Source organism: Mycteria americana, chromosome 7 (genome assembly GCF_035582795.1).
Source record: "Mycteria americana isolate JAX WOST 10 ecotype Jacksonville Zoo and Gardens chromosome 7, USCA_MyAme_1.0, whole genome shotgun sequence".
Taxonomy (NCBI): Eukaryota; Metazoa; Chordata; class Aves; order Ciconiiformes; family Ciconiidae; genus Mycteria; species Mycteria americana.
In genome coordinates, this window is record NC_134371.1 from 54,892,363 (window position 1) to 54,919,428 (window position 27,066).

At 38.7% G+C, this 27,066-nt stretch overlaps 1 protein-coding gene across 8 annotated transcripts in view; it reads right to left on the bottom strand.

Annotated features, from left to right (window-relative positions):
- The window catches only part of ADGRL2 (adhesion G protein-coupled receptor L2), a 163,169-nt gene that overhangs the window by 55,111 nt on the left and 80,992 nt on the right, over positions 1-27,066 (bottom strand). For all 8 annotated transcript variants that reach the window (XM_075508502.1, XM_075508504.1, XM_075508503.1 and 5 more), the window contains exon 3: positions 18,906-19,119. In XM_075508502.1, the coding sequence (XP_075364617.1) occupies positions 18,906-19,119 (214 nt within the window). The remainder of the gene's footprint in view (positions 1-18,905; positions 19,120-27,066) is intronic.

The following is a 27,066-nucleotide window of genomic DNA, read 5'->3' on the forward strand; positions in this document are numbered from 1 at the left end:
GTTCTGCTGCTGCCTGCAAAGACCATTTTACAAGCTGATAAAGGTTTCAGTTGAGCTTCTTTAAGACAAGAAACACCGAATTCTGTCTGGTATTTTGGACAAAAGACACTCCACTCTCCATAAAATAGCACTAAACAGCAGATTATCCTCCATGGCTACAGATTGTCAAAGCCACAGCATCACTGCCATAGCAGAGGTTCATTATTTTGAGAAACCTTTACACTTTGAAACACTATGCCCAGTGAAGAGGATATTACACTGTTACAGCCTTCAACTCAATCCTGTGACCCATCTTCATTCCTTTTTGTAATGGGCAAGCCCTTTCGGAGTGTGGCCACTTCATGGGATTCTCCAAAACATGACTACAGCGGAAATAAAGTTCCTTGCGATTTGCAAAATCAGCCTAGGCACAATCAGGAAAAAAAATCCAAGCCCCAAAAACCTTAACTGGCAAATAACTTAAAGTCACTCGTTCATTTTAACCAACATTATTTTTTCCACACAATATACTGTTAGTTCGGTCCATCTATTCAAACTTACAATTATTCCAACTGAAGGCATGATACAAATCCGCTCTAATTTCTGCAAATTTGAGAAGTCAAATCACAAATACTTCAGTGTTTCAGTGTCTGTAATCTAGTGTTTAAGTTTTCTGTATGTTTTAAGTACCATTTAAGTGTTCTGTAATCTAGTTAACTGTATACTTCCCTAGCATATGTTAAAATATGCAAATTCTCAGGTTTTTATGTACAATCTTAAAATTCCTATGATCTCACACTGAGAAATGTCTTCACATTTAAGACATTCACAATATTCACAAAGATTTATGATACAATGACTTTGGCATTTACAAGGAAATAAAGCAGATCTGCAAAGAACTCTATACAAACTCACTAACAGTTGATTTAGGAAAGGTAATACATTAATTACATTTGAAACCCTAGTTAGGAAAAGACTAACTGTAGCACTGAAGGAATGACAATTCAGGTTCCTGTGCCAGCAGCAGCAAGTTTTGCAAGGGGAAATGTAGGAAGTATCACTATTCTCATGAATGCAAGGAGCAATTGTGTACTCTAACACTCATTTCTTCAGTATTTTAGTATGAATGAAGAAAGGTTACATTTTCATAATGCAGATGCATCACTTAGAGTAATCTAAAAATCAAATGGAGTGTTTAATTAACAGTTACAGTACAATGTCTGAACTCCTTTCACCTCAGGAAGAAGACTGTGCAAATGAGGAATGGCCCTTTCACATTTCAGATGAATACAGAAAAAAAGGAAAGTAAAGCAGCTCCTGCGGGGCTGTTAGCAAGTATCTTCTGCTCACGATGCACCCATGTCCCTGCTGCATCCATCCCCTTCTGTGCTCAGCTTTAAGGACAGCTGTACTTTCCATGATAATTTGTTTGCATTTCAACTCTAATCTTGACTTGTACAATTCCCAACAAATTGCTTTTGCTCTTTTTTTATCATCTTATGCTCATTATTGCACTTTTCCACGTGCAATGTATGGAGATGAGATTCCATGTGCAATCTATTGTGTGAGGTGTTTTAATCAATAATCTTGTTCTGCTGATTAAGCAGGGGCTTCTGTTTTGGCAAGATAACATTAGTTTCTCCTGTCATGCTCCAAAAGCTATTGGGAATCTTCAGCAGATCATTAGATATGCTACAATAAAGCTTTGGTACATTCTCTTTTCTTTCTTAAATTACTTCTTCACTGTCCTATCATTCCCTGTCACCGCTAGCACTGCATTATTATTACAGCTCCCCTGAAACTTGCACTAGAGCTATGTCTCCAGGCCATAGGATGCCATTTTCAATTGAAGCTTCTGCTTGAAAATATAAATTAAGAAAATTTCATTATCTCCTGCCAAGGGCCATTATTCACCAGTGTTCTAAGGAAGATTAAAAATGCAAAATCTATGGACTTGAACAAATACTCCAGCATTAAAATGGAAAACACAGTGTATCATGACTGGACCAGAAAGTGAAGTACTGGAATCTAAGAAGCAGATTCTGCAAAGACATTAGCATTACATGGATCAAACAGATTGACTGAGGGAAGAGGTCATCTTTATGGGTAAGTCACATCAGTCACATAAAGATACACACAGTTCCTTTCAAAGTGGTTTGCAAAGTTAAGGTATATAGGAAATAATGTCCACATTACAATTTATCCTTCAAATGCTTTTGTTTTGTATATATAACTTTGAAAAAGATAGTAACATAAAAGAAAGATCAATGTTATTTTGAAAAGGATATGAGTTAATGTCTAGCCGGAAATGGGCTATCAAAATAATTTTGGCTATTCCTAATGCTGCATTTCTGTGAATGCAGTGTTTCATTAAGTAAGGTAAAACTGGCAAACACAGAACACAGTCATATGTACTTCACTTTAAAAAGAAAAAAAAAAAAGATACAGTATAAAGCCACGTTTAATACATAAAATTCATTTTTAATAAAATTGTCAATACATTAAAAAAATCTATCTTGGTATGTTGTGAAACTTTTAAGTCAGATCTGACAATACTTCTCTTTCAGCATATTGATTAAATACTTAAAAGCTAGCATGATGACATGTTCCTGCATATCGCCTGCAGCAACCTGCTTAAACACCACTTGAAGCACGTAAACTCTGAGTTGTAGCACCACATACTCCATATGGTCGTCTTGTTCCTTATTCACCCTGGGTGAGCTGCAGTCTGAGTAAAAAGAGATAGGAATGTGGAATGATGACACTTCGTGTATTGACTTTTAACAACAGCATATTTTAAACTGAAAAATTCCTGAACCTCTTGAGTAAATGCCTGTCTTTACATATGTATTCCTAATGGTCTACAACTGCCATGTGAGATGCGCTTCTGCTTTTGTACACATATTCACTAGACCTCCACTCCTGTTATTAAACTCAAAGCTACATATGTGTGGAGATATCATATATTACTTAAATGCTATATTAATTTGGTTTTAGAAACGATATACAAAATTTACATATAAAATAGCCAGAGAACAGAGATTTTATTTTAGGCGTGTATAGATACATACGTATGCACACACACATACCACAGTAGATAAAATTATTTAAAGGAATGTATTTAAATTCTGAGTTTCAAATTCACCTCACAAGAAATACATTATTACATACTGAAACCTAACGAGTTAGCAAATTTGGCCTAACCAAAGCCTGAAAAAAAGACCTGCTAAAAAAACCCTGCCTTGCTATAAAGCCCTGATTTGAAGCAGCATTGGCCAGCCATCACTGCAATACCCACAGCGCTCCAGCAACCGCAGCAGTAGCACAACCCTACCCACGCAGGAAGAGTGAGCACATGCATCGCTACAGAGCCATGCTTCCCTGAAGGTAGACGTGTAATCCTGCAACTGGCTTGTAAAAAAACCAGGATGCCACACTGGCAATTCTGCTTACTCATGTGTAAAATTTTCTAAAAATTATTTTTAAGTTAGAATCCCTAAAACTACTATGGGAGAAAGAGTATACAAAAAAAAAAAAAAAAAAGCACCAATTTTACCTAGCTCAAAGGGAAAACAGATTTAGTGTGCTGTGGTGGTAGTTTTTGTAATGTAAGAAAAAAATGGGAGATACACGAGCACATACGAAAGCAGAATTTGGCCGTAAGAATCGTGTCTAAATATTGGAGATCTTCCTGTGACTGCTAAAGCAGTAAGGCATGCGGCATGCTAGAAATTGGTTTGAAAATTCACAACCCAGCCTTTGGATTTTCTATGCACTTGGCAACATGACCACCACAGCAATAAACCTGGTGACTTAGGATGAAAAATATTTGGGGGGAAAAAACCTGAGAAAATGGTTTCTAGCTTCTTTTTAAATATAATATTGATGATTTGTTGACTCTTCCTAATTACTGAATAAACATGAGATAAGGAAGCTAAATAGTGTGTAATTAATATTGTAGAAGAAGGTGCACCATAGCATTGTTTCAGTTTGCCGAATAAATATGCAATAATATTTAATTGTGTCTTCTTCATACAGTGTAATCTTGTGGGAGTCTAAGGGTATGCATTAAGGATGAAAACTCCAAATAGACAATAAAACACAACAGAAAATATGCAACTCCCACAGGCCCTTTCTTAGGATTACCCAGTTTGATTCATTATCAATGAATGTGTATCAGACTTGTATGGCAAAGTAATTTAGCGGAGTATTTCTTGTTTTCAACCTCTTCTTACAATTTTAATACATTTAGTTATGACCCATTTGCCTTTTAGTATTCATGTTCTCTAAGTTCAAAGCAGTCACTGTTAAAAAGACGAATCTTCTCACTCACATCTAAGCTATCCGAGATTTTTCTTTCTTGTTACAATTCATTCTTTTTCCAGTACTTTGTTTATTGGTGTAAACGCTATTGTTATGGGGTTATTATGAACCTGAAACTGAAGCATCAGATGAAATAGGGAGGGAGAAAAAAAAAGGAAAAGGAAATGTAGATTCCAGTGGAATACGTAACTCCTGCCTTCTCTCAGTAATTTTTTAAGTGGTCTTATAATCCCATCTTTCTATCCCCACTACTTTCTACCACGTATGTGAAAGGCCTACTAGAACTACCAGAGCCTTTGAGGAGCTGCCTGTAAAGCAAGGACAGGAAAATTAGGTATCAAAAGATGCAATGAGGTGTGCAAAGTAAAGAGAACAATCTTCTGGTGAGGTTTGCGTAGGTGCAAGCCAAACCCAAACCTTGTAACAGTATGAAGAAGAAAAGACCTGTTTTTTAGAGAAAATGTTTCTAACGCAACCCTACCTGAGGAAGAAGAAATGGAAATAAAGCCGTATTCATAATCTTGTCGTATTATTTATGTGCATGCGTTTTTGCAAGCAAAACGCAGCATGGGATTACAGGCAGTGTATGTCTTAGTACACCAACTAAGCCAAGCAGATCTGCACTGCTGAAAAGTAATCAGTTCAAAAGATTCAATTAAGTGTTTCACCATTTAGACAAATAAATAGCCTGCAGCTATGCTTATTTACTAATGAAAACTTCAGTAGTGCAGCATCGTAATATCTGAGCAATTTACACAGATTATTCACACTGAGTGAGCGTGAGTGCAGCATCACGCCTTGTGGGTTGAGCGGGTTTCAGGGGAGAAACATAGAGTTGGGTAATAACATCAGAGCTTTACAAAGGGGCGTTTATTTCTGAGGCACAGTGCTAGAGAAGAGCATACAGAAAATCCAAGTGAAAATCCTGAAGCACAGTGTCTGATCCTTAGGCATAACGCTGCAACAGACTTGCAAAAGAGACTCCCAGGCAGAGAGCATAGGATAAGAGTAAAAACCCTTTGAAACTCTTTTTTGCAGCACTGTCGATCTTTTTTATCCATGGCTTGGCATGCAGCACATTCATAACGTAGTTAAAAGTTATGTAACTTAAGACAGCTTCTGAGTCATTATTGAATGAGTAACTTGAAGAATTGTAATATTGAAAACGTGTAGCTTTATCCTTCACGTTAATTTGCACAGATCTTAAATACATTTTAAAAAATCACCCAATTTAATTACTAAAATAAGGTATTTCAAATGACAGGTGTGATTTGGTACTGCAACTTCTGAAACGTAGAAGCCTTGGTACACTTTTAATATTCACGCTTCGACTGGACCTCCAGGTCAGTTCAATGCAAATTCAGCTTGACTCGCTATGGGTCTCCTGAGTTTAACACAGCTCTTCTGTCTGCAGAAATGCATATTCAACATAAATGTATCTTAGCTCTAACAGGAAAGTAAGACTTCCTAATTTACAGAATTGGCCGCCGAGGCAACATGATTTCATAGGGTCCTTTGGTTTCCCCCTACAATGGACAGGATGAGGACAATTTCAAGTGGGGGGTGTGGTGGGGGCAACCCTAACTGAACTTTAACACATGCACTCCCCTTGAATAATTAAAAATATTATAGCCTGTATCAATTAGGAGCAATTATTTATAAAAATGTTCACCTATTGCAGTTTGCATATAGAAAAATGATCACATTTTTAACAAGGGAAATGGGAAATCGCTCTGGGATGCCCTACTTAGATTAAATTAGCAAGAAACTTGTTATCAGACCATATAAAAGATACACCATAATAAGACGTGACCTTGCAGAACCTTGGAGCCAATCTGTGATTTTTTCCTCCTGTAACCCTTCCTAATTATCTGCAAAGTTACAGACCCTTTTGTGGCAGGTTATTTTTCTGTGAATAGTGAGGGGGTTTGGGCTTTTAAATATTTAATTAGTCTTCTGATATGAGAATTGTTGCACATGCCAACTGCTTCGATTTTCAAACTGTGTTCATCCTAATTATGTTCAGATTTAGATTGGTCATCCCAAACCTCTCACTCTTGTAATTATTTACTCCTTAAAGATCATTCAGCGGAGAAATATTTTTCACCCTTATGGCTCTTTCTTTCCACAAATGGCTTTTCTGGTCCGTTAATTACCCACTCAGAGGATTAGAGTTTGTAATAATGCAAGAGATCCTGCATGTAAGATGAGTTTTACAGGGTGAAAAAGAATAAATTGTTTTTTGTAAACTTGCCTCGGGGAATATCCCCTTTTTGGGTTATAATTTTCATCAACAGAGGCCATGTGCCCACTGCTGCATATCTACCAATTCCACAGGGCTATGGAGTGACTCATTTCTACGGCTCAACAGAACTCGAAGCAAAATGCTGAGCAAGAGGCCAAAAGACAACTTGGTTATTTTACGAGATTTATAAAAGCGCAATCTGCTAGCAAGATGGTATGGACCTTTTTCTCATCATTCTTAATGCAGATTTCATGGCTTTAAAGTTATATATATTTAACTGATAACTAATAATAAAATTACAACTTTTCTTATTTCATCTGCTGATTTTTTCCAGAAGTGCTGTCCCTTGGTAGGTCTTTAACCAACTCTGTAACAGTGGTGTCATTTCCTATTAAAATGTGTCTGAGACTCCTCACTACAAATACTTTCTTTTCTTCTGAGAGGCATGCCTGTCACAAAAGCACTGTTATTCATTACCCACAGTGATGTCTGGATCTAATTATCATCTGGAAAGCTTGCAGGGCTTCCAGGTATAGGACTTCCCCTGCAAAAGTTTCCTTCTGCTCTAACTCGGAAAGCACAATCCCACTCTCTTCTTTGCAATTTGAAGTTAAGGGATTAAGTTACTGATTTGAGCTGTGGACTTTCTGATTCCGGGAACTTCCAGTTTTAAGCCCAACAAAGTTTAGGGGGCTGCTTTTGTTTGCTTGTTTTTACATCTGCAAAAATCCTGCGTATTTTGCGGTTGGTTTTTATGCAAGTCAAGCAGATTCAAGCTCTGTAAAAACACATCAGAAAATTCACTGGCTTTACTCTTGTCAATGCACAGATAATCTTTAATTGTGTCAAAAATATTCATCATCTAATCCTTTTATCAAACTGTCTACCACTGAAGGAGTCTCATGTGCCTGCACAATTAAAAACCCCATGTTAGCCATACATAATACTGTATTACATTTGATGCAAATCCTTTTCTATTGAAATAAGCACTGGGCTGACAGCAGGAAGTGACTGATAAGAAAGCAACAAGGCATTGCTGATGGCATGCATGATAACTGAGCACTAACTCATATGTGTTCTGTCTACAGCACATTACCCAAAGTGCTCCTGTTTTGAATGCTACTCCAGGAGGTGTTCTTTTGCTGTATCTCTGTCACAAAGGCAGCAAAATTATCTAAGAAAGCTAAATATACAAAGTAAATGATGTTTTTCATACCCACCGGTGATGCTGGCACCAGAATAATATACTGAAGGCAATATCAGTGCTACTACATCCTAGATGAGAAAACACCTACAGCTTCACAAGTGTAATAGTACAGTTGAGTTCAATGCTATTAAGAAATTCAGTAAACAGGGAAAGGTTATGGGTTCAGAACTGCCACGTTATTGTTACACTTACAACTCTGCCTAAGTTAATGTATTAAATAGGCAGAGGAAAAGGTGTACAAAATCTGAGTTATGGTGAAATGACAATTTTACAGTGCTGGAAAAATGTGTGTATTAAATACATTTCAAAATTGCTCCTTCATCATATAGATATATATCACAAGAAGCAAGATATCTGAGAAGCAATGAACAGTAAGGTCAAAGATCACAGATTACTACTAAGAAAGGAGCATAGATGCCTTTGCAAATACAACGACAAAATACATATCTTGCCATATGAAACGTTATACAGCCCAGTGTCATTAAGAAGTAGTAAGACTTCTTCCAGTAAGGTGTTCAACTATATGACTTGGGTCAGGGTAGCTTCCTCAATGAAATGATTCTGCTACCTAGTTTCTTTTAAAAATGTCACAGGACCTGGTGGTGGGGGGTGGTGCGTGTGTGTGTGCGTGCACACGCGTGCTAGAAGAAACTGAAATTCAAAGGTTCTGATAGCTACCGTATTATAGTGAAAACCTGAAAAAAAATACAGCTTTCAATAGTAAATCTGTAGTAAAGATTCTGCACTGCAAGTATATTATAAAGCAGGTTTGACATGGAAAAATTCTACATGATAAGAACCTTTCCTCCCCATTGAAGTGTCTACAGCAGGCTAAAAATATACTGAATACTGAGTATTCCGTCTATGTAACACTCTTAAGACTGCATTAACTTCATTGCAGTAACTTGTTTTATAGGCTCAGTTCATCATGACCTATAAAATGTTAGGCTGAAGTGCTTTAAATATCTGCTAACACCATGTGTGAGCCTGGGAGTACAAGGCACTGTGCTGTGAAGCGGCAAAGACAGTACTCTTCTGAGAAAGTAGCACGCACTCTTATGTCACTGATATAAACAGGGTAAGCATGCTAAATAATGTATGGAACAGGCAGCCAATCTTTATATAAAACAGGAATTCTAGTTTAATTATTTTGTTTGATTTTATTTTACCAGTATGACACTAGTTTTTAAGATTGCTTCTTAAAAAACATAGAAGTTGACTATCATACCAAATTAAAGAACATGCATGCAAACTCCTTTCATTCACCGTTATTATATGAAAGAAAAAAATAAAGACCTCTTTCATTTGTGGCCATAGCATTTCTTCTAATTATTGTTCTGCAATATGTAGAAAATAAAATGCAAAGCGGGGAATTATCTAAGTCTTTCAGTAATGATGGCCCATTTATTAAGCAATTAGACTGCAATTTTATTATTAGAGAGAAAAAAAAGAAAAGCTGTAAAATACTGTTATTGCTTGTATCTTTGATCCTTAAACTTTTCCATTTCAGCAACCTCATTAATGTCAAAATGCCATGAATATGGCCACCCCTTTTTAGACTGTATAGCCTGGGCACAGGCAGAATCTATGGGATTCAATAAAGAAGTTTTTTCTTGTTGAATTCAACTAAAAAGCTTAATTGAGCCACAAAGGTCAGAAGGTTCTTTTTATTATAAGTAGGAGATTATTCTGTGGCAGAAGGAAATTTCCAGAATATGAGATCTGCTCAATTCTATACTACTCTGTAGCTACTTTTTAATTTTTAAACCCAAGTTACTCTTCTATTCCTTTCCTCTGAATTAAACAGCTTCACTGTAATAATCTTTAAATTCTATTTCCTTTGTGTTACTAATGAAAACTTTTCACTTTCATCACTACCGCTGACTTTATAACACTAAAAAGTACTCATCATTTACTTACATATATTTAATTCATATTAATCTGTCCTAATTTATGATCTATACCCTGCTCTGCCATCTTCATGTACCTTTTCCATGTCACTTCTGTTTACTAAGTGATATTCAACGGATTTCCTATAATGCAATGAACCTTAAGAGGCAGCTTTTAATTGCCTCGCAAAGGAAACCACATCACTATTAATTCCACAGCAACAGTATAAAATAAAACTATTGCTTCTCAGACTCTAGAGCAATTAGACCTCTCGGCTATTTGGCTAACTCTGCTTCATGATACCCAGTGCAGTTAATTATATTTTTTGATGTTAATAGTCTCTGTCAGTTTCAAGCATAACTCCTCTTTGATGAATATTTAAATTATATTTGAATAAAAAAATAATCTTGGTTACATTTCATATTCAGCAGTCATCACAGCTTAATAAAGGTCTCCTCAGCAAGGGTTGAGATAAATGGCTATATGAACACATGTATAAAGTCCTAAATCAACTTATCAGATAATGTAGCTGTTTTGGCTAAGTATTATAAAGGATATATTGGGGTGGGAGGAATTAATAGGCTTCAATTATTACAGTATTATTCTATACGAACTAAATTTGGCACAGTAATATATACGTAAATCACAACTTTTTAATAATAAAATTCTGAGTGCAACTAAACCAGGAACTTATCTTGGCTAGACTAGAAATTCGAAAACTATATAAAATTCACACAAATTCATCCAAGAGAACACAACATGCAACTGAAAGATGTTGAAGGTTAAGCAACGTTGTCTCAGTCAAGTTCTCAAAAACATTACGAAATTACCAAGAGAGGTAATTACATAGGCTAAACAGTATGCACACCTAGTAGAGCCCATTTCAGAAACCAGACCCCCCCAAAAAAAAATCACAGACTGAAGCATGTATTTTGTATGATGCTCAAATATACGAGAAACAGCATATAATACTTAAAAATTTATGTGTATGTATATATAGTTATTTATACTTATTTCACCCATGAACAGCAAGGACTGATGAATGCATATATACCATCCTGCCAGATAAGATATACACTGACTTAAGAAGAATGCTGCCAGGTCCTGCTTGACCAACCTGATCTCCTTCTATGACAAGGTGACCCGCCTAGTGGATGAGGGAAATGCTGTGGATGTTGTCTACCTAGACTTTAGTAAAGCCTTTGACACTGTTTCCCACAGCATTCCCCTGGAGAAACTGGCTGCTCATGGCTTGGACGGGTATACTCTTCGCTGGGTAAAAAACTGGCTGGATGCCTGGGCCCAAAGAGTGGTGGTGAATGGAGTTTACTCCAGTTGGCGGCCGGTCACAAGCGGTGTTCCCCAGGGCTCTGTGCTGGGGCCAGTTCTGTTTAACATCTTTATCAATGATCTGGGCAAAGGGATCGAGTGCACCCTCAGTAAGCTTGCAGATGACACCAAGTTGTGTGGGAGTGTTGATCTGCTTGAGGGTAGGAAGGCTCCAGGGACCTGGACAGGCTGGATTGATGGGCCAAGGTCAATTGTATGGGGTTCAACAAGGCTAAGTGCCGGGTCCTGCACTTGGGCCCTGCACTTGGGCCACAGCAACCCCATGCAACGCTACAGGCTTGGGGAAGAGTGGCTGGAAAGCTGCCTGGCAGAGAAGGACCTGGGGGTGTTGGTCAATAGCCAGCTGAATATGAGCCAGCAGTGTGCCCAGGTGGCCAAGAAGGCCAATAGCATCCTGGCTTGTATTAGAAATAGTGTGGCCAGCAGGACTAGGGAAGTGATTCATCCCCCTGTACTCGGCACTGGTGAGGCTGCACCTCGAATACTGTGTTCAGTTTTGGGCCCCTCACTACAAGAAGGACATTGAGGTGCTGGAGCGTGTCCAGAGAAGGGCAACAAAGCTGGTGAAGGGTCTAGAGCACAAGTCTGATGAGGAGCGGCTGAGGGAACTGGGGTTGTTTAGCCTGGAGAAAAGGAGGCTGAGGGGAGACCTTATCGCTCTCTACAACTGCCTGAAAGGAGGCTGTAGCAAGGTGGGGGTCGGTCTCTTCTCCCAGGTAACAAGTGATAGGACAAGAGGAAATGGCCTCAAGTTGCGCCAGGGGAGGTTTAGACTGGATATTAGGAAATTTTACTTCACCGAAAGGGTTGTCAAGCATTGGAACAGGCTGCCCAGGGAAGTGGTTGAGTCGCCATCCCTGGAGGTATTTAAAGGACGTTTGGATGAGGTGCTTAGGGACATGGTATAGCGGTGGTCTTGGTAGTGTTAGGTTTACAGTTGGACTCGATGATCTTAAAGGTCTTTTCCAACCTAAACGATTCTGTGATTCTGTGATTCTGTGAATTTGATAGGTGGTTTTGCCAATAGAAAGGCAAGAAAACAACTTCAATATATGAAAACACTGAATGAAATACCAAGCTACACCCTGGTAAAATAACGAATCCAATCTTTTTTGAAGTAAACTAAATCTAAATTTTAAATGTCATTAGTTGGTATCAACGATCCTTTTGTTGTTTCCTTTGTAGCTTGTCCAATGCTGTGATTACAGCAACGCGCGTGTGTTATGTGCTTGCACATGTGTAATATAATTTCTTCTGCAGAAAATAATAAGAGAACACACCGCAAAAAGATGATCAAGCACCACTGACAGCTATTTCACCTTGCCTGACTGCTCAGAATCTCATAATATGAGGATTTGTATTTAATTTACTAAGTAATGCCAAGATGGAACAACCCCATTAATAAAACCTCCTATTTTTAACAAGTAAACTAGACCTACTACTTTCATATTAAGAATTAATGATAGTGAAAATGCGCAATGCCAGATAAGGTTCTTCTCAGTCATGGGTGTTACTGTTTTTTTCTGAAATAAAGCCAAGGACTACGGTATGCTTCATGAATATTCTAGGCTCTGTGATTATGCCGAGTTCAAGAAAATAGGCTATGTGTATTTCTGCTTTTTTCTTTACATTTGAGTCATAACTAAGTCTTGTGACTAACACATAGAAAACAAAACAAAACAAAAAAATAAGTCGGGCCATGGCCTGGTATTGTGAAAAGCTTAGTTTAAAAATAAAGAGCATTTTAAGCTTCTGCTACATCAAAACACTCATGGGAATGACTGCCGTACTAAGATCTGTGTCTGTTTCAGATGAGTAGAAGCCTTCATTTTTAAAGGATGCTTAAAAAAGATATCTAATGTTGCTAATCTTGTATGGTAAATGTTTTGTGAAGAAGTTGTCAGCCAGCTGAAACAGAAACCGCTGGCACGCCAAAGCGAAAGAAGGACCTCGTACAGGAGATAAGCATCAGTACCACAGCAACTCTGATGTGCATAAATTCCAAGAACGTACCTTATCCACATCAGCCTGTTCTATCCTATCATCAACACATGTACTTCCCTGACACAAAAAGGACAGATATGCAAGCTCTTAATGACCAGAAAGTAGAAAAAGGCAAGGTATCTCTCTTTTCTGAGACACTTTTCACTACATAATACCTTTGGCAAAAGGAGGCAATCTTCATCTGCAGAAGGAAAAGCAAAGGAAAAAGCAAGAATAGCAGCAGGGGTCAGCAGAGCCCTTGTCTAAGCCTGGAGACCCCCGAAGTAAAGTGCGCCATTACCACAATCACAGTCATTTGTGAATGGCAGAGGATAAAATCCTGCCTGTGAAAACTGTTTTAAGTCACATTAAGAAATGCAAATCTGAAGCGTGCTCCAGTTTAAACACAGAATCAACCGTGGGCCCTGTCTGAGGAAGCTATTTTTGAGGCACTAAAATGCTTCTTTGTGGAAGTCTTGTAAAGGCTCGAATTCAGCTCTGCAGTGATCCCACAGAAGGTTTTGCCTTCTGCCAGCAAAGACACCCTGTATGAGGTTTGCTTTTGGCTAGACCTTTTCACTCCGATGAGTGAGATTAATCAGTCACAGGAGATTTACCCACTATCCATCCAAGCCTGGAGTCCAGTGGAAGATTTTCTTTATACACTCATATTATGGAGCAGACCAAACTTGTTTTCACTTGAAAGGACACTAATACGGTATGACAATGTTTCCTCTGCAGACCTGACAAGCAGGAACAAGACGGAGGGCTTGAGAGATGTGTCTTCTTCAGAGGAGAACTCATTTTGTTTTCTTTCAAAAATGTCTCACTCATTTATATATAGGACTTTTCAAAATGACGTATTTGTTGGACATGTGAATAGGTGGAAAAGAATTAACATCTCCATTCTCCCACTCTCCCGTTGGGAAGGATTAAGAAAAAGATAAAGTCTCAGGAGAAGGAATGGATACGCTGCTTCCTTCATCTTTCCCTTGATCACTCTGTGGGGCAGGAGGCACTTCACTTCCATTTTAAAAAGCCTCCATTTAAGCGCAGCTGTCTTGCAGAGAGATGATGGACGTAACAGGTTAAGAGTATTGCCATGTGAGAAAAGTTCATGGTAACAAAAACCCAAGCATGAACTCTTCACTGCTGTCATGACGGACGTGGTAACTGAAGGTACATGTGTTGCATGTCCTATAGATAGGACAGGATACGTGCAACCGAAAAAACACTCACTGCTGAAGAGGATTTATTCCTCTTTCAATCCTTTAAATTTTCTGCAGCAATGTTTTAAAAGGGAAGGGTATTTAAAAAAATTACAGTTCCTAAGTTCATCTATTATACCTAACATATTTTTACATTTATGCTTACGTATTATATTGAGGTTTCCTTTGCTTGTGCATATTTAAAAAGCAAAATGATACCGATTAAATATGTTCAGTAAGAATGCAAAGATCACATAAAGCTACAATTACAGTATAAATTGTAGATGAAAATAGAATTTCAAGGCCATTTCAGTGCAGGATTGATGTACCCTCCTTTCTGTTGCAGATCAAAAATAAACTGAATATACCAACTGTGAGATTATATTTTTTAATGTGGACATTTGCATGGTCTGCGAAGTCTGTAGTTTTAAACATTTTGAATTTTTCCTCTTTTTAATGATCATAACTATGCTCTCAGTATCAGAACACAGATCAGAAGTTCCTATTTAAAAATTCAAGGTATTTTAGCCTTTATTAGGAGGGAAACAATGTTTTCTTTCAAAAGTTAACATTAATTTGGCTGTCAACATTAAATGCTTGAATTTTGCATCTAAGTAAATGATTCCATAGATTCAGAGTTAATAGGCTATATTTTCTTTAAATACAAAACATTAATTTTCTACAAGCCCCATCAATAGCTGTAACTGTAAATTACTAAAAAAATAAGGTGTACAGATTGGAATGGACCTGACATTTTTTTAATACTGGATTTCTTAAGATTTAATATTATATTATTCTAAATTATTATCTGCCACACTACTCAAGTATTTATTTAAATACACAGGCAAAAAAAAAAATCTAATTGCACTGTACTGGAATCACAAAGATAGTTATGGTGTCTAATCTTTAAAATAATTGGGAACTTTTCCTAAACAAAAAGTTTAGGACTAGGAAAAATGATTCCTACTAAAAAAAAGCCCATTTTTAATTCAGAGGAGAAAAGTCCCAGCATGCAAAAACACATCTTACCAGCTTCTTGTTCCACTATAAAATTACATACACAATATGCCTTTGAAATGTATTTTAAGTATGTATTTACAAGTACTTTTAAGTATCTGTTATTATTTTAACCTAATAAAACAGAAATCCAAGCACTATGTGGTATCTATGTAACTCTTAGTGCCTGTCCTAACAAAAACCCATGGCCCATCCACCTGCAGTTGCAGAGTGGGGCTTTGAAGTTGACACTGGAGGCAGAAAGTCCCCCTAAAGCACAGGCGGTTTGAATATAACTGACCCAATCCACCTGCAATCCGCTTACAATGGAAGTGGACTTAAGACTAGGTCGTAAGTAAATTTTACCGTGTTAATTTTCAAATCTCTGCTGTGCCTATAAACAGCAGTACTAGTCAAGCCTTATCAGCTTCAAAGTCTCGTGACAGTTTCTAGCTACAGCTGCACAAACACACTTTATGAGCGAGCAACTAGAGCAATTTCCTCAGGCTGCTTTGCATCTTCTGCTTCCCTCTTCATTTAATTTCTTTTTAAACGAAGAGGAAACAGAGGAGATTTGTCCCTGCTAAAGGACAACGGAGCACCAAGGAGTTTGACTACTTTAAGATCTAACTGCCTGAAACGTGGGTCCTCTGCCACTCCCTCACCAAATATTCTAGAAATAAACTCATTTCTATACTCAACTTCAGCGCATGCTAGGATCTCTCAAACTTGACTGTATGCAAACGCTGGGGTTAATTATCAGAGAAGTGTGAAAGGGGAGAGGGATTTTCTAAAGGTCTAGTCTCTTTCTTCAAAGCTTTAATTTTAACTGTGCCAGTCTGAAGTTTACACGGAATCTAAATACATCTGAAAGACTTTATTCTAGAATAATTGGGATGTAATTTCAATCAGGGACTAAAAATTTAATAACTACTTTACAAAGGTAAAAGCAAAGCAATGAGGTCATTAGTGTTCTAGTCAGGCTTCCTAGGAAAGCATTAAGTTAAAAATCTTTTGAGAACTGCAGAAAAGAAAGAAAAGGGAGGGAGAAAAGATTAAGTAGCAGCTTGTTCTGAGAAAGAGGAGCTGATGCATCAGTGGACACTGGCAAAGTTTGTGTGCTAGTATCTCAAATCCTCTGGAAGGGGAGCAGGGCATGTGATTACATGGCTTTGTGTTAAACTGGAAACATCTTATTTTTCAATCTTCAGATTTCACAGTATTGATATCATTAAGCTAGAGTTTTCGCATTGTAACTGCAGTAAATGTAGCTGCTGTGCAAAAGCTGTGGAGTAATGTTGCAAATGAACGATGAGTATTTAATAATTGTCGTGGAACTACATTTAACTGCAGGTCTAAACTGAATTGACTGGTCGAACGGAGTGGTAAAAACACTGCTGGATAAAGTGATAAAAACATGTCATTAGTCCTTAAAAGTAAACACCGTAAGGTTTTAAGTAGCAACGTAGAAACTATTGCTGCTTATTTCTAGAGGTATGGGAGAAAAGTTTTCCTGTGATCAAATGTTCTAACAGATTGTTTTTTTCTACTCAGTTTAAAAAAAAAAAAAAAAAAAACAAAAAACAAAAAACCAAAAAAACAAAACCCAATGAGTCTCTTAGTCCTTCAGGTGAGATTTTTCTATGCAATTGCTGCCATCAAAATACAGCTGATGTGATACTTCTAGATATCAGATCAAGGACATGTGCTGAGTACCAAAAAACAGTTTGCCTTAGACAACAAAAAATTATGATCACCAATGCAGTTATAGATAAATGAGATACAAGGACTTTTAATATTTCATAAGAAATTTGCAAAGTTCTTCTATGCTTGCAATATAGCACAAATTGAGCAATTCTGAGAAAAGATTAAACAAGGCAAGAGACAGCTTTTCTACTTAATGACAGGATCTGAGAAAGGAAACTACAAAAGCAAACTTCCAAATTACTAAAAATGCCAGACAAAAATAGAAAGCAGTGTCAAAGGATCTTTGCCATTTGTTCAGACAAAAAAAAAAGAACAAAAATGAAAAACTCTCTCTGAGCATAGATATTCTGAACCAATGTCATACATGTGATCACAACTTCATTTTAATCTGTTGAAAAATCGGTAAGAGTGGAAGATTGGGGAAGTTCAAAAATACTCTCTGCTATCATAAACTTACAGTTGATTAATTGAAAGGGGAGGATTGAAATTTCAGCTTTCCAGTAACAGTTTGATGTCACTTTAAGCAAGATTTTGCCTCTGTATTTGTCTCTGACTACCGTAATCTGTATATTTGCAGTGAACATAAGGAGGACTTTGATCAAAACACAACATGCATTTTACACAACAAGGAAGTCTACAGAGAGGCACTACATTTACAAAAGCAATTGAAGGTGGTTTCAAAGGGAGTTGACAGATTAGAGGATGATGACACTGCTGCTGCGTCTCAATGGAAATCTGGCTTGATCTAATTAACAACAACGAACTAGAACCACAAAAAGATAATTCAAACATGATTTAAAGAAGTTATATTACCTTTTTACTAGCGTACCAATGGAGCCTTTCCCTTACTGATCACAGAACAAGTCACAGGTTGAACACAGAACAAGAATAAAAGGCCTGATATCCTTAATTTACCTCCAGCATTTGAATGGAAGCCTGAGATCTAGCCCAAATATTTGACTACAGAAGCAGAGAACATCCATGTATTCACACAAAAATGATAAAAAATTGTAAAAGTCACACTCACGACAACTTGAGTGAACTGGGAAATCAAAATGGAAGATTATTTTTAAGATGTGACTATATGTTACTGAGTGCTACCATGTTCAAACAGAACACAGTAAATGGAGGACAGCTTCTGTGTTTCATGCATGCAGGACAACTTCTGTGTTTCATTTGACACATCTGTGTACATGCACCAGAAAGATCCCAGGTTATTCCCATCCCCTTTTTGTTCAGATTCCTCACCCTAGGGAAAACGCACTGGGAGGAAACCTCCTCACCAATCCTGAACTTATTCAGGCTTGTAGTTTAAGCCAGTAACAATGCCAGTGACTGATTTGGGCTGACATTTCCACAGTTGTTGGTACTAGGTGACTGCTGCCTGTATGTGGCCTATAGCACAGGCATTTCTGTGAATCTTAGTTCTGATGCACCTTTTGTACTAAAACTGCTTTTATTGGCTCTTCTGACTGATTGTCTTCTCTGAATGACAATCACTGCCACTAAGACATAATGTAACTTGTGCTTATATGCATATATGCTTCTGTACACACATGTATAATGCCATATAATCATCCTGGTATTTAATCATTCTGGTATTTTCCACTGGATGCATTTTATAGGTGGGAACTACGGCAACTGCATTCATAGGAAATGTGTAATTTTGCCAGGGAATGTAGAAGTTACTGAAAAACGCAGCAGTCATTTGGACACATTTTGAGTGCTGTTTGACCACCTAAAAGACAAGGAGACAGGGAATCTCCAAATAATTGAATTGTTCCATTCTCCTCGCAGTTGTCTTCCTGCTTTTTAGCTTTTGCTCACGGAATTAAAAAAAAACCTCTAACTGCAACTGGTAATTTGTATTTTCTTCTAATATTACTAGGTAGAAATAATACTACCTCAATAGCAAACTGGCAACTATAACTCGGCATTTCCTATAGTATATATCTCTTACCGTATTAATTCAGGCATTTTTCCTCTTCAGTCCTGAAAATGATATATGTATTTTTACCTTTGTGTCATAATTTTGTAGGCATCTGGAAGGAAGCATTCTGTGTTCTCCATCTGGAAAGGGTCAGCATCACAAATCTTGTCGTCTGTCCGTCCATAGTTAGCGCTTTCTATCATAATAACGTCACTTCCTGGACACCGAAGGTCAATGGAGTAGCCTTCGCAGGAGAGCTCCCTCCTAACCAAACCAAACGGTAGCGCTGCTCGGCTGAAACCTAAAAAAAAGAAAAGAAAAAGGGATTGAGCCTAAAGGATATATTGCATTGGACTATTTCTGTCACATAGGCACTAAGTCTCATCAGTGTGCTAAAAGAAGTGCACTTTTAAACAGTTTGACCTGGTACCATGTTAAGTGAAGCATCTTTCATGAAACTGTCACATCCCTACACCACTGCTGCTGTGTCTTTAATCTGGGAAAGGAGGAAATTCTTCTTCACTTCTAACCCTTGCCAGGGCAGACAGTGGCGCCTGTCTGCACGGCTACATTGCACGTTCCCATTCCCACCTCTTTTCTCTCTGCTTCTTTCTCCCCTCTTCGGGCGCAGTCAGACAGGCTGTGTCTGAAAGTGGGAAGCAGCACAGCAGGCAGGATTTGCAAATGCAGAAGTGATTTAAAAAAAAAAACAAAAAACAACAAAAAAAGAACAAAAACAAAAAACCAAAGCCATAGTTCCAACTTCATTAGTCTTTCTTAATTTGTATCTTCCTTTCTCCAGGAAGAGTTTGTTTCTTTTGCTTAGCTATTCTATGTCCCCAGCATGGACGTGTCTGTGCCACTGGATCCAATATACATGCCGATACTTTACCTAGTTGAACTTCACTGCTCCTTACTGTGCCTTTTACATAAATTAAACCACAGACAGATAAGATTTTGAACAAAAATATAAATGATCAGTACAGCAAACCGCAGCTGTATACTGTATAAAATCTCCCTGTCCCTCCCAAAAATTACATATGTGTTTCAAGGAATTCTCATTTTTAACATGTTTTTCTGCATGACAGAATTCCTAAAAATAGGTAACTTCTCTAAGAGTAATGAAGCAGTATCAAATGCTTTAGGAACAAAACAATGGTCCAGATATTCATCCAGATGTTTTGCCTTTTACAGACATTTCTTTACACAAAAAATATATTGCGTCAAAAATCAACTCTAGCTGTATACTACACTTTCTTGTACACAGCTTCTAGTGTATTATTATTAAACAGATTATTTCTGTTTCTTACAAAAGATGTGCATTACTGTCTTTTGGAAGACAAGTTGGGTAACATGCCAGTGTTAAATACCTTTTTCTTTAAAATAGTAAATCCTTTCTAAATTTTCAACAGAATCACAGGTATTTCCTATTTTTAAAAAAGTCAACCTAATACAGTAGCACAAGGCCATTAATATTTCAGTGCAGGGTGCTGGAGACAAGTTGTGACAGCAAAGAGAAACAGCTAGTAAGTATGGAAAGTTGGAGCTCTACGGTTTTGAAGGCAAAGAAAATAAACTTTTCTTAAAAAGTATGATGCGTTAGAAGAGGCAAGGAAGCAAGGATCTAAAAAGATCAAGAACAACTTGAGATAACCCCTTGATAGTAAATTTTCACACGAACCAGAGGCTGTCACTTTTTCTACTGAATTAATGATCTGTGGATTAAAACTCCTAGCGTATGAAGATGATTATCTGTTAGGGCTGCAAAAAAGAGCTGTTGATAATGATCATGCCAGTGTCAGGATGTGGCTCCCTGGCAGCCAGACCCATCTTCCCGTCCACCCCTCCTCTACCTGCACAGCCCTGCCTTCCCCTTTGCACCAGCACCAGCTTTTGTCCGACTCGTGTAGTAAACTAATGCGAAGGGCCGGTCTGACTCCAACCTCTCTCTACTGCTCAAGAACCCATGAGGTCTCAGAGGACCAGCTCCTTGGCTGGGCAGGAATTCACCCCGGCACAAGGGGAAGGGGAAGGCCAGAGAACAGCAACCAGGCCTGCCTTTACATGACACATCCTACATGAAACGGGTACCATTACTCTGCCAGTATGTTTCAGTATTTGTTAATAAGGGAAGAAGCCATATTGCTGTAGAAAGCACCACAGTTCCATCTCAAATTCACTCCTGGCCGTCGGTTTGGCTGCACATACCATGCGCAAGAGCAAACACTATTATTAGAGACTTGCTGAAGTATCATGAGCTGAAAGCTGGAAGGAGCTAAAGCACAAATCCATCACATTAACACCCTAGAGGTTCCTCCCATGCAGCAAATTAATACAACGAAGACAGAAGCTGCTCATGGCTCAGTGAGGGCGTGAAATGGGCACAGAGAGGGGTACGCGCAAAACCCCCACCACACATGCATACAGCAGCTCCTTTGATTAATTACCATCACGACAGCTGCGGTGAGACCAAATATAATGCTGCCAGTGGCTGCCATTCCGACATCCTACCGCTCCTGTCAAATTTAATGCCGTCCACATGAAGCTCATCCCTCCAGCTGGCGGCAACGGTGCCTGTATCTCCTGCCCTCAGCAGGGCTTCCCCGGCGCGCGGCCCTGCCATGGCCTGGCCGGGGGACTCCGGCCGCCCCCTCCCTCGCTCCCTCCCTGCCTCCCACGGGAGCCCCACACGTGCTGTCACGTGGGTGCACGGCCCCACTTTGGGGTTTCTGTCAGCACAGAGAGGAACAGCAGCTTTGGCTGTCCAAAGGGGATTTTTTGCACGCGGGCAGAGCGGGGAGGGGCGGGGGTGTGCAGGGCACAACGGCTGAGGTGTCGGTGGCTACCCACGCAGCGTGCGCGCAGCAGCAGGTCAGCCGCGTGGGTCGTTACGGGGCCAGGGCTGGCAAACCCACACCCAGCTACCTGTGACAAGTACTGAACCCTCACTGCAGATGCTGCAGCACAGCCTCCACTTCTGCTAGGAAATACCTTGAATCCAAATACAAGACCTCCGCAGTTTGTTACAGAGATTAGCTGCCTGCAAACCTTATTTCATCATCTATGGCAACTGCTGTAAGTACTATGAATGTGTTTTATCCTGCGTTTTTCCCCCCTGCAGGCATCCATGAGAAGTTCTGTATTAGGACAAACATTAAAAATACTAGAGCAACGTTAGATCACTTCACAGGCAACAGAGGACACACCTGAGATTGTGAGGTAGGTGTTACACTGTAAAAGCAGCAAGCAATAAAGCGAAACAATGCAGCATGCATTAGGTGCAGAGACTGCTCTGAGGAGTCTCTATGGCGCAGAAACAATTTTAACTGAATAAAATAAATTTGAAGTCCACTAACAAAGCTGCTGTGATCTTTATTCTGAAGCTTTACTTGTAATCTTTTCCTATCAACAAAGAAAAAATAAGCATATCAACAAGCAAAGTGTAATTCAATCCATCTTGCAACCCTGACAATCGAAGAAAGAACTAGTGGGAGGCCCTGTGAGTGAAAAATCAATATTGCAGCTTTGTGCCGTGCAAATGTGAATACTGCCAAATAGCAGTGCTTAGGGTAAAATGAACTGTTTTGCTCCATTTTCTCCTCTCTGAACAAATGATTTTGAAACGACAGCTTTTTTTGGAGCTATAAAATGTCAAGCAATAACTCCCTGCGCTTTAGGCAAGTGATTGGAATAAATACCTCTTGGCAACAGGTGCAATGACTTAGGACTGAAATTCATTTACATTCAGGAGATAATTCCTGATAAACAGATGCACTGCCACAGGATGGAAGTTTGAATGACCGGCATCTGAATGCTACTGCCTGCTTCTGCATCATTCCAGAGCTTTTTAGACGTAAGTATGTGGCTCTGTCAATAATTACTGTTCTCACTGGTAACTCTGTAGCTCCGATGCAATTCCTCATGAATATTTTCATGAACCAACCTCATGAACCAACCTGTGTTCAACCTGCTGCTTGCCTTACTGTACCTTGCATAAACCTCTTTTGTTTGGCTCTCCTCCTGCAGTTGAAATCAACATTCCTCCTCTTCCTGCTAATTGCTTCAAGGCATACTGTGCCATGGATGACACCGCTCCTGCTGTCTGCCGCCCCAGAACGCAAAGCACTTCCCGACTGGAAAGACCTTTCTGGTGCCGGGGCTGGGACTTCCAGCACAACATAAACATTAACTCAAGTAAGCGTCTATTACCAAATGCAGCATATGCCGTCTCTGATTCATTCGCGTTTGTATATATTAATCAGTGCTGTGTGTGTGTTTTTTTAAAAAATTCAAGAAGATTAATACCTAATGAGAAAAAGAGCGTGGTTTCTGTCCTGCTGACCATTTTGATTATGGAGAAGCTTCCTGGCAAACATACATTTCCTGCTCACAAATTAGTTGGTTTATCTGCTCACAAATTAGTAGAGTGCAGGCTCTTTATTGGAAGAACAAAATAAACTGCTTTTGTGAAATTACATTTCTAAGAAAAAAAGGTAGAGGGGATTTTCAGTGGTAATATACATTCTTTAATGCTTTGTTGATCAATCCATGTAGAAAAACACATTGAGAAAAAAACCTAAATGAAACATCACAAACAAAAATCTTTCCTCTTATAGTCTAGTCTATGAAATGAAAAAATACAAGTCATATGAAAGAAACGTAACTCAGAACCATGTTTCAGAAACACATTAAATGCACATTTGGCTAAAAATTGTTTCATATAAGTTTGCAATGCCTCATTTATGGTCTTGGTTCCTTTGTAAGGAATGATTTGTCTTTAGAAAGATAACCTAAATTTGTCAAAGTGCAAAGAAAAGTTAATAATTCACAGCAATCCCGCCCACTAGCATACCATCTTTTTGAGCTGTCAATAATAAGAAAGCGTGCTAAGTTAGGTAGATAAAAGCAAAAAGGCACCACCACATTTGAATGTTCACCCCATACAGAGGAAAAACAGTGGAATGTAAACAGGCTAACATCAGTACTCCTCGACATCAGAAGCAAGGAACCTTTGATTAAAACTTAAAGCACAGAGAAAGTCAACATGGAAATATAAAATTATTTCAAAGAATGCAGATACTGGAAGAACTGAGAATCCAAAACAAATCTTTGCAGAAATAAATATATATGTCTCTGCAAGCAAGGAAATACTGCTTCTTGTGTTATTTGGCTCTAACAGAAAGGTCTCTTGAAAAGAGCACATCTTTTCAAACAGAATGTTTACAGTTGTCTCTTTCACAATCTCTTTTATTTTACCAAATCATGCAACATGATGATGATTCAAGTTCTACACAAGATGAAGTGATGCATCTTGGGCAGCATTTCAATAATATATGTTCAACACATGCAAAGCCTGACAAAAACTGTGCTGAGAATCGTCTCCCTCTCCCAGCAAAGTGTGTATGTGCACGCACAGAGGGTGCACAGAGACAGCTGAACATACTTCGCCATCTGAAAATCATGCAAATGCTCAACATGGGCTCTGCAAAGCTTTTATAATTCCGCAGAAAAGCCTCAGCATCCTGCAGTTTCTAAAGAATCCCACGAACTCTGTCAAGGGAGACTTTTCTCCCCATCTCTCAGCACCGTATATATTTCACACAGACAAGCATGTTATTTTGTTAAACAGCTTTTAAATTATCCAATCCTGGTCAACAGATCACTACCAACTACTACAAAGATAGAGGCAATTTAAATGACAACTGTGCTTTCTCATTCTATCTTTGAAGGAAAAAAGTCATTCTGGCAAGCATGTCTGTTAAAAGATTACATTGGCACAGTAAGAGCTTCTGATACTGCAGAGAGGTCTGGAGTTCACAGCACTCAGCTCTTCTTTCAGGGAAACCCAGCAGCCAGCGCACAGCCAGCCCGCGCTGCCGCCCGGCAGACAAAACCCCACTGTTCGGTCGGGGTAAAATTAGGCAGGAAGCGATCATCTCAAAAATATTCTCCTACAGCTGTGTTCTTTGCCATTTTAAGTATATACTCATTATTTTCATTTAAGATGCTGGAAGGAGGGGACATCTAGAAAAAAGGGATTATTTAGTGACGGAAATCTATTTTCTGGTAAGAGACATCTTTCTCATGTTTTTTAACTCATTCATAAAAATGGGATTAACTCAAAACAAGGTACATGAAAGTATGTTCATTATGTGAACTTTGACAAAGAGGCCCAAAGTCCTCAAGAACAGACTTGACCATTGAAACGTGCACATAAATTACACTGAAGCAAGGCAACTATTTCATTGAATAAATTAGCTGTGAGGGGTGATTTTTAACACTGGTTTCTAGACTTCAGTTTCTCAGACATACCATTTCATGTTTTAATTACTTGGCTGAAATCTGGAAGCCTGTCTCTCACAAAATAGAAATATGATTTGCTATCAAAAAAAGCTTTTAGAAATAGTAGCTAACTAATGATGGATTTTTATCAGTAATTTTTACTTTTTATTAGATTGCAATTTAGTCTTAATAATTTTAGAATTTTAAAAATCTGTCAAATTTTAGTGTTTTTCAAGATTCAGTGTGAGCTGCAGAACTGTAACAGTAAGTCATTTTCTGTAATTATATACTTACTATTCAGTGTACATAAACATAAAGCACGGTATGCCTGATTAATGAAATTCAGGACAGAAGGCTGAGTTACACCCTCTGACTCACACCAGGACAGGTCCTGCCTTCCAGGTTCACTGAAACTTATTACAATTTTCCTTTTACGTTTTCCAGTCTCCATGCAATTCTCAAAAATATCCCTGTGAGGCTCTCTTCAGCAAAAAAAGAGTCAGGGCTTACCTGCTTTCTGCACCTTGTTGAATGATTCAGCAAAACCTGAAGTGAGCAGCAGCATCTCTGCCTTTTAATGTAACAGCACCGATCCCTCCTGTGTACGGCTGGCAAGGATCTCATTTAAATTCTCCTAAACAGCTCTCACCCCTCATTCAGAAGGGCGAGAATATGTCTCTTCAAGGTAAGAGAATTAAGGGTTTTTTAAAATTGTGGTTTTGTTGTGGATTTTTTTTTAAATAGCAGGAGAGAAAAGAGTGCTACATTGACAGACCTGCAGATCAAAGTCCTTCAACCATCCGGAGCAAGAACAGGCCAGACAGCAGCCATGCACGCATCCCCACATTAGTCCATCATGTCTCAACCCTATTTTGAAGGAATCACCACTATGGGAAAAGAGATAGTTCGGTCTTCATGCCCATTTAATCCTTCACCTCCCTGCTGAGGCTGCCACAAGAGTGCTAATTAATGCTAAACTGTGAAAATGGGCTTCTGCACTTTGAATCCAGCCACACTGAAACTGGATAGAAACCACTAATTCCTTTAATGAAAGTCACCAAACCAGAGCCTGGTTCCTGGCAGCATTTTAGCAATGCCTACATATGGCAGATGGAAACCATGTGATCTAAACATGAAAGTCTAAATATCCAGTGTAAAAATATGCATGTTGTTCAGTTCTCACTTAGAACCAAATTTTATTCTCATATGCATGCACCTTTCCCATCCCTTTCACTGGGAGCTGTATGCATGAGAGCAAAACTTTGCCCTCTTGATCTAAAATTATCCCAGTTTGAAACAGTATTCATCTGTCAATGATATTTCTTTTCTTTTGCCAGCCAGATGTCTGTTCTCAGGCTGCAAGAATCTCCTTCTTTTTTCCTTCACATCATACACACTTGATCCTCTGCCAGCTCGCAGACAACACTCTACCCTTTTCTTTCTTGCCGTTAAATACATTGCATCTTCAAAATTTCTCAAGGCAAATAAGTCCCATGGCCTCTGTAAATCCCCCTCCTGGAGGTTATCTCCAGTTTACCAACTGTGAACTCTCTGAGCACACCACCTGTCAGGAAGGAGAAGGTTCTGAATCAGAAACAACCTCCGAAACAGGGAGGCAAGACACACAAAGGCTGATGTGTCAGAAATGTTGTGTCAACAGGATTTCCCGTTGAATTATTTCCTCTGCACAGGATGCTGGTAGCAGAATAAAAATAAATATTCTTTTATTTTCTATAAAAATGTATTTTGACAACAATTTATATTTCCAGTTATCTCAATCATTTTTGATTGGAAACCATGCGTTGAGGAGGGGCAGGGGAAGAGGAAGAAAGGGGGTGTGATTTCCATCAGCAGTATTCAGAGTGAACAGCTGACAAAAGAAATATGCTTTTGTTCCCATCTTTAAGAAACCCAAAGCCTTGTCACCTCAGAGGTTGACAGAAACCATGCAGAGATGTACCATCTC